Here is a 15,768-nt window from a genome sequence, read left to right as displayed (position 1 = left end):
AGACTAAGGACCTGTGTAAAAAGCGGGGTCAGGTAACAGACATAATTCCAGGTAGAGCAGGTTTGTAGCAGGGATCTTCTTTAAGATGTTGCTTTTTTGGTCTAGATATGGATGTGTTGACACATGGCATAAAAGACAGATCCAACCTCATTTCATACTTTTTGCTGATGATGTTTTGTTTTGTAGCACCAGAAAGGAGGAAGTGGAGAGGAAGACAGAAAAATGCAGAAGGGCTTTGGAAGATAGAGGAAATACAATAAATGGGAAAAAGAATATTTGAGGTTTAATTATGATTAGGATTCAGAGGTCAGGCTGCAGGAAGAGTTATTTTAAGTTTACATAACTAAAATCAATGGTAAGCCAAGATGGAGAACTGGATGCAGAGAAAATTTATACAGTGTGGACAGAACAATTGAAAGAAGGCATAAGGAATTCGGTGTGATCAAAGAATCAAGGCAAGAGTGAAACATAAGGTTTTTAAGACAATGGTAAGACCAGTAATCACATATGCAGCTGAGACATGGGGAGCAAAGGGAGTGCAGAAGCTGAATGTGGCAGAAATAAGAAATTACAGATGGATGTATGGAGTTGCAAAAAAGGACAGAATAAGAAATGAGACAATAAGAGGTACAACAAAAGTAGGAGAGATATAAGAATGTTCAGGAAAGTAGATTGAAATGGTATGAACATTTGATGAGGAAAGACAATAAATATTTGAGCAAAAGAATGATGGTAATGTAAGTACAGGGGAAGAGAAAGTGGAAAAAGCTCATATAGGCAGATATAGAGTTAAGGAAAAGGTTTGACTGGGAGGAGGTGCAGGACACAGCTGTATGGAGAAGGCTGGTGAAAAACATCGACTCCATGTAAAAGTAGGAAAAAAAAAGATAAAGAAGAAGGAGGTTCTGAAAGCATTTAGGTGCCTAATCCCTTTGTTTTAGAGACCTTTGTTTTAGAGATTAATTTCCTGTGAGTGCATCACTACACTACTGTGTATTATTTTACTCTCTGCTTACCTGTAACCTGGTCAAGGCAACAGATGATTCAAACCAACCTTACATATTTCTATAAAAAACATTTAAAAACAACTTTCTATCTTCTGGACAATAAAAGGGCATGTTTCTAGCCTTCTAAATATAAATTTGAAAATAGTAATTTAGAGCAAAAAATGTGTAGGAAATGCTTTATTCAGGCTTGCTTCCACCTCAACTGACATTAAGGAAGAGGGCAACTGATGCTCATTTTTTTCCCATGTGTTAAAGAAGGACTTTAAATTTGTTAAATTAGCTTTTCTTTTAATTTTGGTTTTCTTATATTATCCTTTGGGTTCTTTTTTATTTTTTGTCAGAAAAATGGTTGTGATTGAATTGTTAAAGTATCAAGGCATTTTAAGACTTCAGTTTTGAATTCAATTAATTTTCTTTCAAATTTATCTAGTGTGTGTAAAAATAACTACGCCAAAAATTTTAAAAAGGATTCAAAACTTATTTTAATATGTGAAAATTGCCATAAATAATAATAACCTAACAATCCAGTTTCTGAATCCCTATGTTTATGTCAGGGCTGTGAGAAATAAATAATAAAGCAAATACAAAAAAATCAGGCACTTATGAAATGATAAATTTGGTATTATTTAACAGCAGGAAACAATATCCGATATTTCCTAGCATGATTTACATTTACAAAAGCTAATTAAATTATGCCCTTTGCCCATACAGAAAAAGAGGCTGTCAAAATCAAAAGGATGCTGAAAAACAAATAATAAAATATGCTGTGAGCCAAGATAGCAATTACTGAGATGTTGCCATGGAGGAATGGCACTGCTATGTTTTTGCTTCAACAAGAGGAAACAAAAAAGTTGCATCAAGAAGGAAATGTAACATTCAAATGCATTTATTTATTTAGACAAAATTTCGTATTCATAAATTAATAAATTCACCCATATGCTATTCTTTATAAGTACTTATATTTGTCTACTGCTGGGTGACTAACATGTTAAATGACTCGCTCAGTATCACATAGTGAATTAGTGGTGGGTTTTCAGTCCAATGCATTAGGCACTAGGTCAAACTACTTGCGTAGAAAATTGACAAACCCTGAAGCAACAACAGTGATATCAATGTTGGTATTTTGAAAGCCCTTAGAAGTACACGTGATGTGTATTGCCCTAATAGGTGTTAACAGACATGAAATATTTAAAGTAAAATACACAGTTTAGGAAATGTAAAAGGAATGTAAAAAAGAATTCAAAATAGATATATGTACAGTGTGTAAAAGGAAATACAAAAAAAATGCTACATCTGTAGGGAAGATTAACAGGCAAATTTTTGATGTTACATGTAGCCAATAAGAGCCTCAAACTGTATGGTATTTGGCCAGATTTGCTTGTGTATCATACATAAATAAGACAAGCATAAAGATTATTTATGAAGTACTAATAAGGCCAAAATTGTACATTTTCTTTAGAAAAAAAGAGAACACACAAATTAGACAATTAAGGATTAAGAAATCACTAATGTTGAATAAGGTAATACATAACAGGTGGGGAAACATTTTTGTTTAAAGCAAATTATTAAGACAGAGTTACTGTACAGCAAAGTGAGAAAATAGCTATGAAAACCATTTTGCAAATGTGCTGAAAAAACAAATGAAATATAAAGGAGTGGAAGTTATGATATATTATTTTAGCCTTTAAAAAGTAAGAAGCATCAGAAATTACCCTACTTTATATTAATGATGGAGCCTTCAGACATTAAATTGATATCATATTTGTGATTATGTTGCTGTTATGATCGCGGTATGATTGTTTGCAGGAAAAGCACTAAAAAGCAGTCTTGAGGACTGTGAAAAAGGCTACAGTACAAAAACTTGAGAATAAATAGAACCAAGTAAACAGATTTTCAGTTATTTTTGTTTTATTTTTTGTTTTGTTTTGCAAAACAAACACATAGTAAAAGAAACAGCCAAATGGACCCAAGTGCTACACATTTATTGGAAGCCAGAACACAGGAAAGAGCAGTGGTCATGAACAAGAAAGATGTCAGAGACCAGGAAAGACTTTGGCTCAAAAGAAGTGTGATCTACACTGATCATAAGAATTTAGCCTACATTAAGTCTTGTAAAAAACTGACTGCCAGGCAGATTAGATAGTTGTTATTTTTCAGTTGGTTTGCTTTTGTAATTACCTAGAGCTGGTGAAAATCATGGCAAAGGAGACACACTTTCACATCAGTTTTAAACCAGATCAGTTTTTCTTTTAAGAAGGATGTAAAAACTGCACAGAGATCTGACCAGATCCTGATCAGGACTTTCAATTGCATTGTACTGCTTAAACATCCATCCATCCATCCATTTTCCAACCCGCTGAATCCGAACACAGGGTCACGGGGGTCTGCTGGAGCCAATCCCAGCCAACACAGGGCACAAGGCAGGAACCAATCCTGGGCAGGGTGCCAACCCACCGCAGGACACACACAAACACACCCACACACCAAGCACACACTAGGGCCAATTTGGAATCGCCAATCCACCTAACCTGCATGTCTTTGGACTGTGGGAGGAAACCGGAGCGCCCAGAGGAAACCCACGCAGACACGGGGAGAACATGCAAACTCCACGCAGGGAGGGCCCGGGAAGCGAACCCGGGTCCCCAGGTCTCCCAACTGCGAGGCAGCAGCGCTACCCACTGCGCCACCGTGCCGCCCCTGCTTAAACATAATCTGTCATAATGTGCATTTTACCTCAACATCTCAGTTTTAAATTGTTTTATTACCCCTTCTTATTTTATAGTAATGTCAAATTCACTTACAACATCTGATGTCACTTGACCAAGCTTAACTGTGTTTTGGAGCATTTTGACTTTTTTTTTGCTTTTCCTTGATTGCACTGTGGTTTGATCTTTCAATCTTTTCATCTTAAGCAAACACAAATTAAAAGTAACATAAAAGAAGTGTTAAAATCAGGAAGGGATTTATGTAAAATAATGTCTACTTTACAACAAGAACATGAAAAGTAAATATCAGACACAAATGTTACAAACTATTTCTAGCAAAAAACTGCAGATACATGAAAAAGTTTCCAAACGGGGTATTTAAGAGTTCTGGAACTGTTTAGCAAACAAGAATTGATAAGCCTGTTCTTACTAAAATGTTCATATTCTCTTGGATTGTAACAGAATTGTACAGTACTTGAAATAAATAATGCTAATAATATTATGTCTGTCAGAACAGAGAATGGCATTTATCAGTATGATGAACTATCGATCAATACATACAGTATAGTACCTATAACAATACTGAAATAAGAGTATTTGTATTTGTAAGGAACACATAAAGCCAGGTAATTGTTTCCCCTTCCAGATTTAATTTAATTTTGCGACAGCTGGGAATTTGGGGTTCTGCATGGACAGCGTCATCGTAACTCACTGGTTTTTAGTTTTTTTGCTTTCCTGAAATCCACTTTCATTAATTATTAATATTCATAATTTAACTGTTCATTTAATAACCTAACACCGAGACCGGGAACATACAACGCATCTATCAATATTCTGAGCTACTTTTACAAATAACGCACATCGCATTATCTTTAATATGGTTGATCACATTATAAGAACTGACGAAAGAATGAGAACAGATTACATTCCGAGATTTGTGCTTTCTGCAAGACCAAGAAAATTACAATGCATCCATCAATATTCTGAGCTATTGTTACAAATGAATAACGCGTATCGTATTACCTTTAACATGGTTCGTTACATTATAAGAACTGAGAAAGAAAGACCGGGGTGTTCAAGAGGGATTCGACAAAGATCATACACTTGTTCAGCCCTGTCCTGATGATATATGTTAAGCTTTTATATAACCCACTTATTTCGTAACGACCATTCCTCTCTTCCTTATGTATGTCCATCCCTCCTCATCTACAGTCATGCACCTGCTCCCATCTCCAGCGGCGAATGTGCGCGTGCCCGTGACGTCATTGCCAGAGCCTGTCAATCGGCCGAGGGACAGACAGACGAGCTCAGGCCGGAGAAAGGGAGCGTGAACTAGCAGTACCTGGAACCGCTGGGATTGCTCATTTTAAACTGTAGTTTACCTGCCAAACATACCTAGAGAGTCACCGCAATTCCCTTTGCGTTGTACCCTGTGAAAGCGAAAGGAATGAAGACATATAGGGTGATACAAGCCCTCTGCTGCGTGCCTCCTTCATTCCGGCTTTGCCGTGTGGTAATCAGCTTGCTTTTACTCCTTCGGACAGCCGTCGTTGTAGCCACGGATCTTCCTCAGTGTCAAGAGGTAAGATAATGTTGTTTTCTGAATTATGATTTCTCGCGTGTCTTCTTCAGTTGTACAGGTACAAGTGCTGGGATGCGCAACAAATCTCGAACCACTATAGGCGCTGTTTTGCCGCGACCGATGAGAGCAGTTTGAGATTGGTCTTAAGATACTTACAGGTAACAATTCGGGAGAGACACTTTAGTCCACCCTTTACTCAAACAAAAAAACTCTAGTTGTGTGGCCACTTTAAAGGGTTCGCCACAGCAGTCACAGTACTAAAGTTTGTCCGTTGTATGACTGGCATATCTACTACGCCCAAAGATTCGTACTGTAGGAGTTTGTTTGCAGGTGCCTCATCAGCACAAAGAGTCGACCGGCCAAGCCCTAAAGCCTGCTCAATTTCCCAGAGGGAATCCCGTACGCTGTCACACAGTCAGCCCGTCCATGTCAATATTATTAGATGACACTGTATCCATGAGCCTTAAGACCTCACAAAAGGATTTGGCATGGCAACCCCCACCCGGCTCTTATCATTAGAAACAGGATCTGCACGCACCAGGAAGCAAAAAAAAAAAAAAATCCTGTTACCCAGCACCGTCCACTGATTGATTATTTTCGGTATTTTAACATCACAGTAATGTCCTGTATGTTATGCCTGTCACTTCTGAAAGGACACGATGTATAACTTTAAAGAGGAAACCTACTATTTTTTTCCTTGCTGCTTTACGCCCCCTAAATAGCTCACCAAACTGACGGACTACATTTCAAGTAACAGGAAAGTAGACAAGACGCTGGTGTGTATTATTTGGCTGGCCTGGCATGACTTTCAGCGCTTGATGTTCAAAACAGGAAAGCATAATGTGGGGGAGGAATGTTGGCGCTGCATTGTTCTGACATACTTTAAAGAGACTGCTTGGCATAATGGTTAATGTAACTCCTTGGTGTTCACGTCCTAATGGATGGAGAGGCCATACATTGATTTGCGGTTTCGTTTATCCTGTGCTAAGATCAGAGTACCTAACAAGTAAATTAGAAAAATATTTTTTAACGGGAAAACAAACAAAAAATCAGTAGGTTAAGATTTTTTGACGTCAGTTTACATATTCAACACTTTTTCACAGCTGTGAAAATCCTGTTTATTGTAATGAGTACTGTTCAATGCTCTTTCCTAATTTCAAATTATAGTTATTTGGTTTGAGTTTTTTTGTTTGTTTTGTTTTTGTATGTACCTTCTTTAGTAGTATTTTGCTAATTTGGATCTTTTTGCAGTACATGCAAGAAAGCATCTGTCACAAATTTAGAGGCAAAATGAACTAATCTCTTGACACCTTAATTTTTTTCTTTTCCAGTTTTGGTCATTTACTTGTTGCATTAAACAGAAATAATTAGTGGGCCTTTTAGTTTAATGCGGATAGCTTTTCACAAAGATTTTAACAGAAGACCATTATCAGTGGAGAAAATAATAATATAGATTTTTTGATTTTCACAAATGGAGCTAGAAAAAGGGTCGTACAATGAATGTATTAATTTAAACCTGAGGTCGCTGTCAGAATTCCCTATAAAATCTTGAGAAAATCAATTTATTATATGTGTTCTTTGTCTTTATGTGGACTAATAATGTATTTAGTTATTTGTAAAATTTATACTTCCATTTTACCTGAGAACTTATCATAGTGCTCTGTACCTGCACTCAGTGAAGATCACTATACAAAAATAAACTGAAGTGAGTTCAATTCTACAGTTACTCACACCAATATGTAATGTATATACATGATTGTAAAAAAAGTGTTCCCTATAAAGAAAGTTTTTTGTTTGTGTTTTATTGTGTATATTGTATTATGAGAAGTTTAAATGTTGAAATAGCAAACTCTAGGTTAGAAAGAAATGTTTTTAGAATAATCTCAGAATATGTAAATGTTTTGAAGTTTAATACCTGTAGAACACTTTTGAAGAGAGCATTTGATGAATTATATCATACACATATTTTGATTATTGTATCTTTGAGGTTGGAAGCACACCAAAACCTTCTTCCAGTAAATTATAGCTCACAAATCACCTAATGGCAATTTTATCTGAATGAATGTGAATTGTAAAATCAAGAAGGACCTCTGTGCTTGCTAAAACTTTTCAGAAGCTTAGTTAGAGATCATGGAATGTATAGGGACTATTGAATGGCTTATCTGTTTCTTTACTGCCATAACTAAATTTCTATAAAGCTTAGGAACTTTGGTACTAGTGATTGCTGTATATACAGTACATGTTATTGCTTTCAATGTTTTTATATTCAACACAATATCAAAAAATGTAAAACAAATTGACAAGGTACTGTAAGGTACAGATTTATAAACCCATTACCAAATGCTTCTCTTATGATCCCATTTATAGCTAATTATTTCTGGAGAAAAGCAGGATTTCAATAGAACTTGCAAATATTGTTGATGATAATGGACAGCCTTGTCATCTTTCTCCTTCCTTTATAAAATAGTCAGAATTTATATTTTCTTCATACAAAAAGATGCTTCTGATCTTGAATATAAAATTTGGGTTGGAATTTGATCCAAACACCTGTATTGTGTCTGCCTTTTGTTTGCGTAATAATGAGATATACTCGTTCATCTCTATCAAAAGCTTTTCTGTATTCAAGAATTATAGTGTCTCAGGAAGCTCTGATACTGCTTTGGTATATATCCTACTAAGCTGCTGCCAAACATTTGATCATAGATACCTACTTTTAACAAAGAGGGGAGCACTTTCTCAATTCTTTTAGCTAAAGCATTTGCCAGGATCTTTGCATTGTTGCTCAGAGTAAAACAGGTCTGTAGACACACAAAAAAGGCATGCATTCCTTTCAGAAAAGACCATATTTAGTGCCTGGATTGTGTTTTCTATTCTATTTCTACTTTTCAGCAGAATTCTGCTGAATGGCTATCTGGACTTGTGGCTTTATATATTTAACTTAAGTAGTTTCTCTTTGGAAAAGTAATGCCAATATTTAAAAAACTCCTGGCTGCCAAAGCCTAAGACAGGAAACAGTTGTTAACGAGATTGTCAAGTTTATTGTCACATGTACATGGTACAATGACGTTTCAAACTAAAACTCTTGTGTAGGACACTCATTCACTTGTCCAATTTCTATTCAACTATACATTTTCTGATCCTGTCTTTTCCAGTTCATTGCTCTTCAAATCATTAGCCTTTCCTGATAGCATTTGAAGGTAGCAAGTGACTCTAAGTGAGGAACGTTCTATTACAAAATGCATTCATATAGGTATGCACACTTGCCTATAGATCTACCAAAAGGGACATAGGAATAATATATAATGTGTGAAAATCTAACTCGGATTTATGGAACAGTAAGGTAACACTACTGCACTACACTGTTGCCAATATTTCAGATAAAGGCTAGAGAAAAGGACCTTGATTTGTTATTGCTTTTTGTGTTATTGGATAACCAGCAGTAGAACTCATACTCATTAATGTACCTTGGGGATGTCTTATTCCCTTTCTTTATAGATTTAAGCTAGCAGAATGAGTTTCCAAAATTAATTTACATCTCTTGTTCCTTAAGTTTATTTATTTATTTTTCTTTGAAAGAATCATAGATACCCAGTAGGAAGAGAGAGCTTTATAGAATTAATACTATAAGTCACCTTTAGCCAGATGTGCAAGTAGATTGGTGGTATGCTTATGCTTTTTTTATATATAAAATAGCATTTTGTGTTAGGGACTTTTCGTTTATGAACGAAATGTGCTCAAGGGTTTGCTTTTAAACATACGCCATGCCAAGAAAAGAAAAAAAAAAAAAAAAAAAAAAAACTCAACCTTACAAAATGGTCTGTGTAGCAGAAGCTGTTGAGAAATCAGTTACCAAGTTTGCTTTTGCTACCTGCTAAGCATTATTGTAGCAGTTCAAGGAGCTAACATAGTCATTGCATTTTTGAAAGAGCTTTAAATTTAAATGCATTTTGCTCATAAGCACACACACTTCTCCTTCAGCTTATTTGTTAAAGCTCTGGCATATTTTCATTTGATCTGTAGAACAAAGACATTTTGTTTAGAGCACTGAGAAATTTTGTTAAACACTGAGGAACAGTGCACCAAATTACCAGAACAGTATTTATATTAAGTTTTTTAAGAACTGCAGGTCGGACATTGTGGTCAGCAACACAGGAGCGCCGCAGGGGACTGTACTTTCTCCGGTCCTGTTCAGATAGATAGATAGATAGATAGATACTTTATTAATCCCAAGGGGAAATTCACAAAATTGTCTCCAAGATCTTGCTCCTGGTAATGTGATTCTTTGTGTGGGTGGTAAGCATTGTGAAAAATTACAAGACATTATGTTTTCCATTTAGGAGAATAAGTTTCTTTTTTTTTTATTTTTTTTTTATTTTAAGACAGAGGGCTATAAGAATTATAAAAAAAAATAGCAACAAAGGCCTTAAACCTGGTTCTCTGCCCGGCTCTGGTCTGCTTTTGGACAGGCATGATCTTAAGAACCTCATCCTTCAGCGATGAGCCAAGAAAGAAGTCAATAATCTTGGACTCCTTGATGGGGAGAGAGTAGAGATAAATTTCCTCTAGGGACTTTATCATCATGTTCTTGACAAGACGGCCAAGCTTGGTCACTGGTACCCACTCCTTGTCATCAGACTTGCCACCATGGGCCTCTGCCTCGTCCCCTACCGCGACCCCGAGCACGACCACAGCCTCCAGAACCAAAGCCTCCACGGAAGCCTCCTCTACCACCGGCGTTGTCCGCCATTTGCTGATATTTTCGAAAAGAAGGAGGAAGTGTTCAGCCTATCCGGACTTCCAATATAACTCGGAGTCCTGCCACGTGCAAAAGTTCGCTGACGACACTGCTATTGTGGGCTGCATCAGGAGTGGGCAGGAGGAGGAGTATAGGAACCTCATCAAGGACTTTGTTAAATGGTGCGACTCAAACCACCTACACCTGAACACCAGCAAAACCAAGGAGCTGGTGGTGGATTTTTAGGAGGCCCAGGTCCCTCCTGGACCCCGTGATCATCAGAGGTGACTGTGTGCAGAGGGTACAGACCTATAAATACCTGGGAGTGCACCTGGATGATAAATTGGACTGGACTGCCAATTCTGATTCTCTGTGCAAGAAAGGACAGAGCCGGCTATACTTCCTTAGAAGACTGGCGTCCTTCAACATCTGCATTAAGATGCTGCAGATGTTCTATGAGATGGTTGTGGCGAGTGCCCTGTTCTACGCAGTGGTGTGTTGGGGAGGCAGCATAAAGAAGAAGGATGCCTCACGCCTGGACAAACTGGTGAGGAATGCAGGCTCTGTTGTAGGCATGGAGCTAGACAGTTTGACATCCGTGGCAGAGCGACGGGCGCTCAGCAGGCTCCTATCAGTTATGGAGAATCCACTAAACAGTGTCATCTCCAGACAGAGGAGCAGCTTCAGCAACAGACTGCTGTCACTGTCCTGCTCCACTGACAGACTGAGGAGATCGTTCCTCCCCCAAACTATGCGACTCTTCAATTCCACCCGGGGGGGTAAACGTTAACATTATTCAAAGTTATTGTCTGTTTTTACCTACATTTTTATTACTCTTTATATTGTTTTTTTTGTATCAGTATGCTGCTGCTGGAGAATGTGAATTTCCCCTTGGGATTAATAAAGTATCTATCTATCTTTTTTATATAATATGTACTGTGTTTAGCAAGGATGATATGGTTGTATAATTGTTAACTCTCCTCTAACATCCCAAAAGTGTGAAGGTTTGATTAGCAGGTTTCTTTAAATTTGCCTTTTATGAATGACTGTGATGTATTGTTCATGGCTAATTCTTTCCTAGTGCCCAATGTTGCTGGGACAGGCTGTGCCCTACTTTGACTCTGAATCAAATTAAGTGTTTTTGAAAATGATTGAATGTTTGGATAAAAAGTAGAATTCAGTTCTCACTATACTGTCATAAATCAGAGGAATATAACTTGCTTGTCTACTTTGCTTTGAAACATTCTAGGCTTTTTATAGTTTATAGAGCTTCTTGGTCTCTCTTGTATTAAATTTATTTTTTATAGCACTTTTACCAAGTGTAGGCTCAGAACAAAGTAATAATTTCACCAGGAAAATGCAATTAAACTTTACTAATTGAATAATGCATATACATAAAAGCATGCATTAAAGCAAGTCCATTCCAAACTGATAAACATAAAAGAAACCTTACAATAACATTTACATTATTGTTGAACTATGGGCATTTGACAACGGAGGCTAGGAAAGCTCCAGTCAGCAGCATTCCTGTAGAAGATGCACTGTTCTGGATGTCCACAATTAGTTACAATGTAAAAGACAAAGTCAGACACAGTCACATTCTTGGAGACCTAAACCAACTGGCTGGCTGGCCTCCTACTCCTGGACATTCACTAATATAACTCTGTGCTGGGCCATCTAGTATGAGAACATAATCCTTCCTTCTTTTGATTCTAAGACTCGGGTGTCTTTTCACCTGAAAAGCAGTATAGCAGTGGCACCAAGAGCCACAGCAAAATGCCAAGAAGAGAAACAGAATAGAGGAGGGTTAGTAACAGTTCATAGTTAATTTTAATACTTCCATTTTTATACAAATGACTAACAAAGAGTGATGAAATACACACAGCTAAATCAGCAGCTTTAATCGGGCTAAAGTAGTATGTCTTCAGCCTGGATTTAATGCAGACACCATTTCTCATATAAGTGGGTAGATCATAGGTTTTGGGCCCTCTTTATTATTTTGTTAATCCTTGAAATTTTCAATAGGCCTGTATCATTACACAAGCAGATGTTTAATGCATGCTCCAGTTTATTAAAAATTATAAGTTCAGATAGTTTAGTGTGGCCTTGACTATTTAAATCCTTAAATGTAAGAAGGGGGATCCAAAGTTTATCTGGAGTCAAGGTACAGACCTAAGAACAGTAGTTTTGTTGTCATACTTTGTAGTTCTTGAAATTATTCTTGCAACCTTATTTCGAATTCCCTGAAACGATATAGAACAGCCAATGACTAACACATCAAAATATTCAATCCTACTAAAAATAAAATGCATGAATTAAATTCTTGGTATACTCTATATTTTTGCCTTAATTCATCAAAAAATTTTAACTGGAAAAAAGAGGTTGTAGATAGCATTATATACAGAGCAAGTCAAAATTATGTTTATCAATGGCACTGCTATGTATATACTTGTATACAATTTTTGTGGACAATTTATGTGCCACATATGGTACATGTGTTGAAAATGATAGCGAAAAGGCTGAGACATTCCTGTAAATTATCTTAGATAGATAGATAAATAGATAGATACTTTATTAATCCCAATGGGAAATTGCACATATGAAGTATGTTTTGTGAATAAATTGTTTCCACCATTCAAATGTTAACATAATTTTGACTACCCCTGTATTTTAAAAGACGGGTGTAAAAAAGTAACACTCAAGTTGCGTGTTGATTTGGTCACACTGTCTTTCCCTAGCTTTTGATTGTGATCTTTCTCTAAATATGAAATAGTAACTAGAATATGCAGTATTACTTGCATCAGCAGCTATTCAAAATTTGATTCCAGATTTGTCAGGTTTATTTGACTTTCACTGCATGAAAGTACATTTCATCAGGAACAGCTGCTTATGAGCAGGTATGTCTGCCTTTACTTGTAACACATTATGCAATTCATCAGTGTGCCAAGTATCTAATTTATTGCATAGCCAACATCAGTTTTATGTGCATGCATTCATTGTTGGGTGTGAAGCATCAATGAAAACTTTGCGAGTGAGGTGATGTTCATTGCTGCACTCTTTATTCGCGGCTCAACCATTCTGCCACTATGTGCCACTTCACATGTTCTCCTTTCACTTTGTCAAATTCATGCTGGCAGTGAACTATGAATTCCACAGTGTGTGGAAAACATTGCTGTGCTAAGTGAGTTTATAGTCAATTTTTTGCCTAATGACAAAACTGGAGTGCCAATAGTTTTCAAATTTGTTTTTTCTGTTTCACATGTAGTGAAACAATGTAAATAATTTTAATTGTGACTTTTTTGTTGATTATTTTATATTTGTGCACTGAAGACAGACAGCAATTCACATCTGGAAAACTGTGTTCATTAATGGAGTGGATTTTCTGAAGTAAAAATGACAAATGCAGTTAAGTGCAAGCTAGGGGAGAAAGACAGTGATTCACATCTGAGTATCAATGTTGCTTGTTGTAGTAATAAAACGGTCTTTTGAGCTTCAAAAAAAAAAAAAAAAAATATGTGACCTGTCTCATTTTCTGAACAGAATTTCAGAGTTGCAACAACATGGACATTTGAGGTTCAGCTAATTAGGAGTGGTCAAGGAAGTAAAGGCCACTGCACACTGATGAAATAATTAAAGATTTAAAAAAAAGTTGGTGTCAGCCATGGTCCTTCCAGTGTTTATGATCTCTTGTCCTCAATTTCATATTTTACAATATATTTTTTTTGGAATTGAGCCTGCCGTGTATCATACAAGAGCCGAAATCATCCTTGAAAATGAAGCTTAAAAATAAAAAAAAATTAACTTGCCAACTGACAATATATCTGTAATTATGTGTTTTTCTTACACCATGTTTTTTGGAGGAAGAAACAAAGTGCTTATTGATTGTTGTATTTGTAAGTTTGTTAGCGAGTCTGCCAGTCTGGGCATGCTGCACTCTGTTGCACTCTTGGTAAAAGTTCAAACATGGTTTTGTTTTGACATGTAGTACTTGAATATTTAATTCTTTTATTGAATAAAACACTATGCATTGCTTGTAAACTTGCTATGTAAACAGTGTTTTTTGAATTACATTCACCATTCCGAAGGTTTGAATATATGGAACTTAAAAAAAGCAAAAAAACCTGTTTATTATTACATCTGTTGCATGTAATGCAGTACACTGAATATATGATTATTGTTAATACATTTGATTTGTGAATGTAAAATGTATGGTTTATATTTTACTTTTTAATATCCTCAAGAAAGTTGTCTGAAGCCTGTGTATACCTGCCTGCAGTACAGGCTGTTATGTTCAGTCTGGAAATTTTAATTTTCTATCTTTTATCCTGGAATACTATTTTGAGAAATATCTTCTTTTCCTCTGAAAATCTTAATCCCCAATATACCCAATTTAATTTTGTTTAACATCCATGCCTTTTACCACAAAAGCTTAATGCCTGTAAATGCTCCTGGCTCTTTTTTCATATGTTTTAGCACTGGCCAACCCCCTCCCCACCCCCTCAACCCCCCTCACCAGGTATCTTCTTTCTGGTCTTTTATTTTAAATGCAGTTGTAGCTGTTTGCTATGTCAGCTAAATGTGTCTATTGAATGCAGTAAAAAATTAATCCCACAAAAAGGTAATATCTGAAGCCCCATTTGGAGAAGCGAGCAACACAAAAGAATATGTAGTATGTGTACTGAACTAGTATAGCATCGGTTTTCTGCATTTTGGCAATTTAGAGCACACAAGTCCCTGAGAACAAAGGGATTGCAAAATTCCACAAAGCATTTACTTTTGCTGGAGACTGAACTAATAGTCTGCGGTGGGCTGGCGTCCTGCCTGGGGTTTGTTTCCTGCCTTGTGCCCTGTTTTGGCTGGCATTGGCTCCAGCAGGCCCCTGTGACCCTGTAGTTAGGATATAGCGGGTTGGATAATGGATGGATGAACTAATGGTTGATGCACAGTAAAAGGCAAAACACTGTGCAGAGTAGTTTTAGCTTCATAGAAAAATAGAGTTATGATTCTTGAGAGTCACACTTTATGTCAGCTGTTCTTCATTCAAAGAAATCCTTTGAGTTTTGTTCTCACTTTTTTCATCGGTTAGAAGTAAAAGACATAAGATGCTGAAGTATTAGGATTATGCAAAGAATGTTAATACTTGCCATTTCAGGTATCACTCTCAATAAATAATGCAACATTTTAAGCTAGTACACAAATAATTCACATTTACAAACTCACCAACTACAGTATATACAGTGTTTATGGAATGATTTTGATTCAGTTTAGTATTTCTACCTTTGTTTGCCTGTTTATCACAAATTAAGAAAATATATTTAAAATATATATTTAAAAAAGTATAAACTTCAAATATATAAACCCAAATTGTTGGAATTGAGCCACTATCTGGAATATTAAACAAGATTATATAACTGAACTTTTTCTTAAAAGGTTTTTTCTTCATTATAATACCTGTAGATATTTCCTTTTCATCCAGACTGAGGTGTTCATATTGACCCTGCCTTTGTTCCTTCTGGCAAAGCTTTGAATAATAAGGGAAACTGTTAATTTAAAATTTGAGTGTGCTGTGTATGTATGTGTGTGTGTGTGTTTATGTGTGTATATATATAAAATATAATATGCATGAGTGGGACCTGCAGTAGAACAGACAGGGTCCCAGTCCTGAGCTGTTTCCTATCTTACACCCAGTGCTGCAAATGACAGGCTGTATTATCTTGATTAAGCAGTTATTACTAAACC

The 15,768-nt window shown here is 36.4% G+C and overlaps 1 protein-coding gene and 1 pseudogene across 1 annotated transcript in view; one reads left to right on the top strand and one right to left on the bottom strand.

The window, feature by feature from the left end:
- The first annotated feature begins 4,955 nt into the window (after positions 1-4,955).
- Positions 4,956-15,768, top strand: part of elapor2b (endosome-lysosome associated apoptosis and autophagy regulator family member 2b) — a 95,289-nt gene continuing 84,476 nt past the window's right edge. Inside the window, exon 1 of the mRNA XM_028815018.2 lies at positions 4,956-5,294. Coding sequence (XP_028670851.1) covers positions 5,160-5,294 — 135 coding nt within the window. The 5' untranslated portion in view covers positions 4,956-5,159. The remainder of the gene's footprint in view (positions 5,295-15,768) is intronic.
- Positions 9,550-10,067, bottom strand: LOC127529240 (40S ribosomal protein S2-like; annotated as a pseudogene).

Source organism: Erpetoichthys calabaricus, chromosome 1 (assembly GCF_900747795.2).
Source record: "Erpetoichthys calabaricus chromosome 1, fErpCal1.3, whole genome shotgun sequence".
Lineage (NCBI taxonomy): Eukaryota > Metazoa > Chordata > Cladistia > Polypteriformes > Polypteridae > Erpetoichthys > Erpetoichthys calabaricus.
This window is presented reverse-complemented; position numbering and strand designations above follow the sequence as displayed.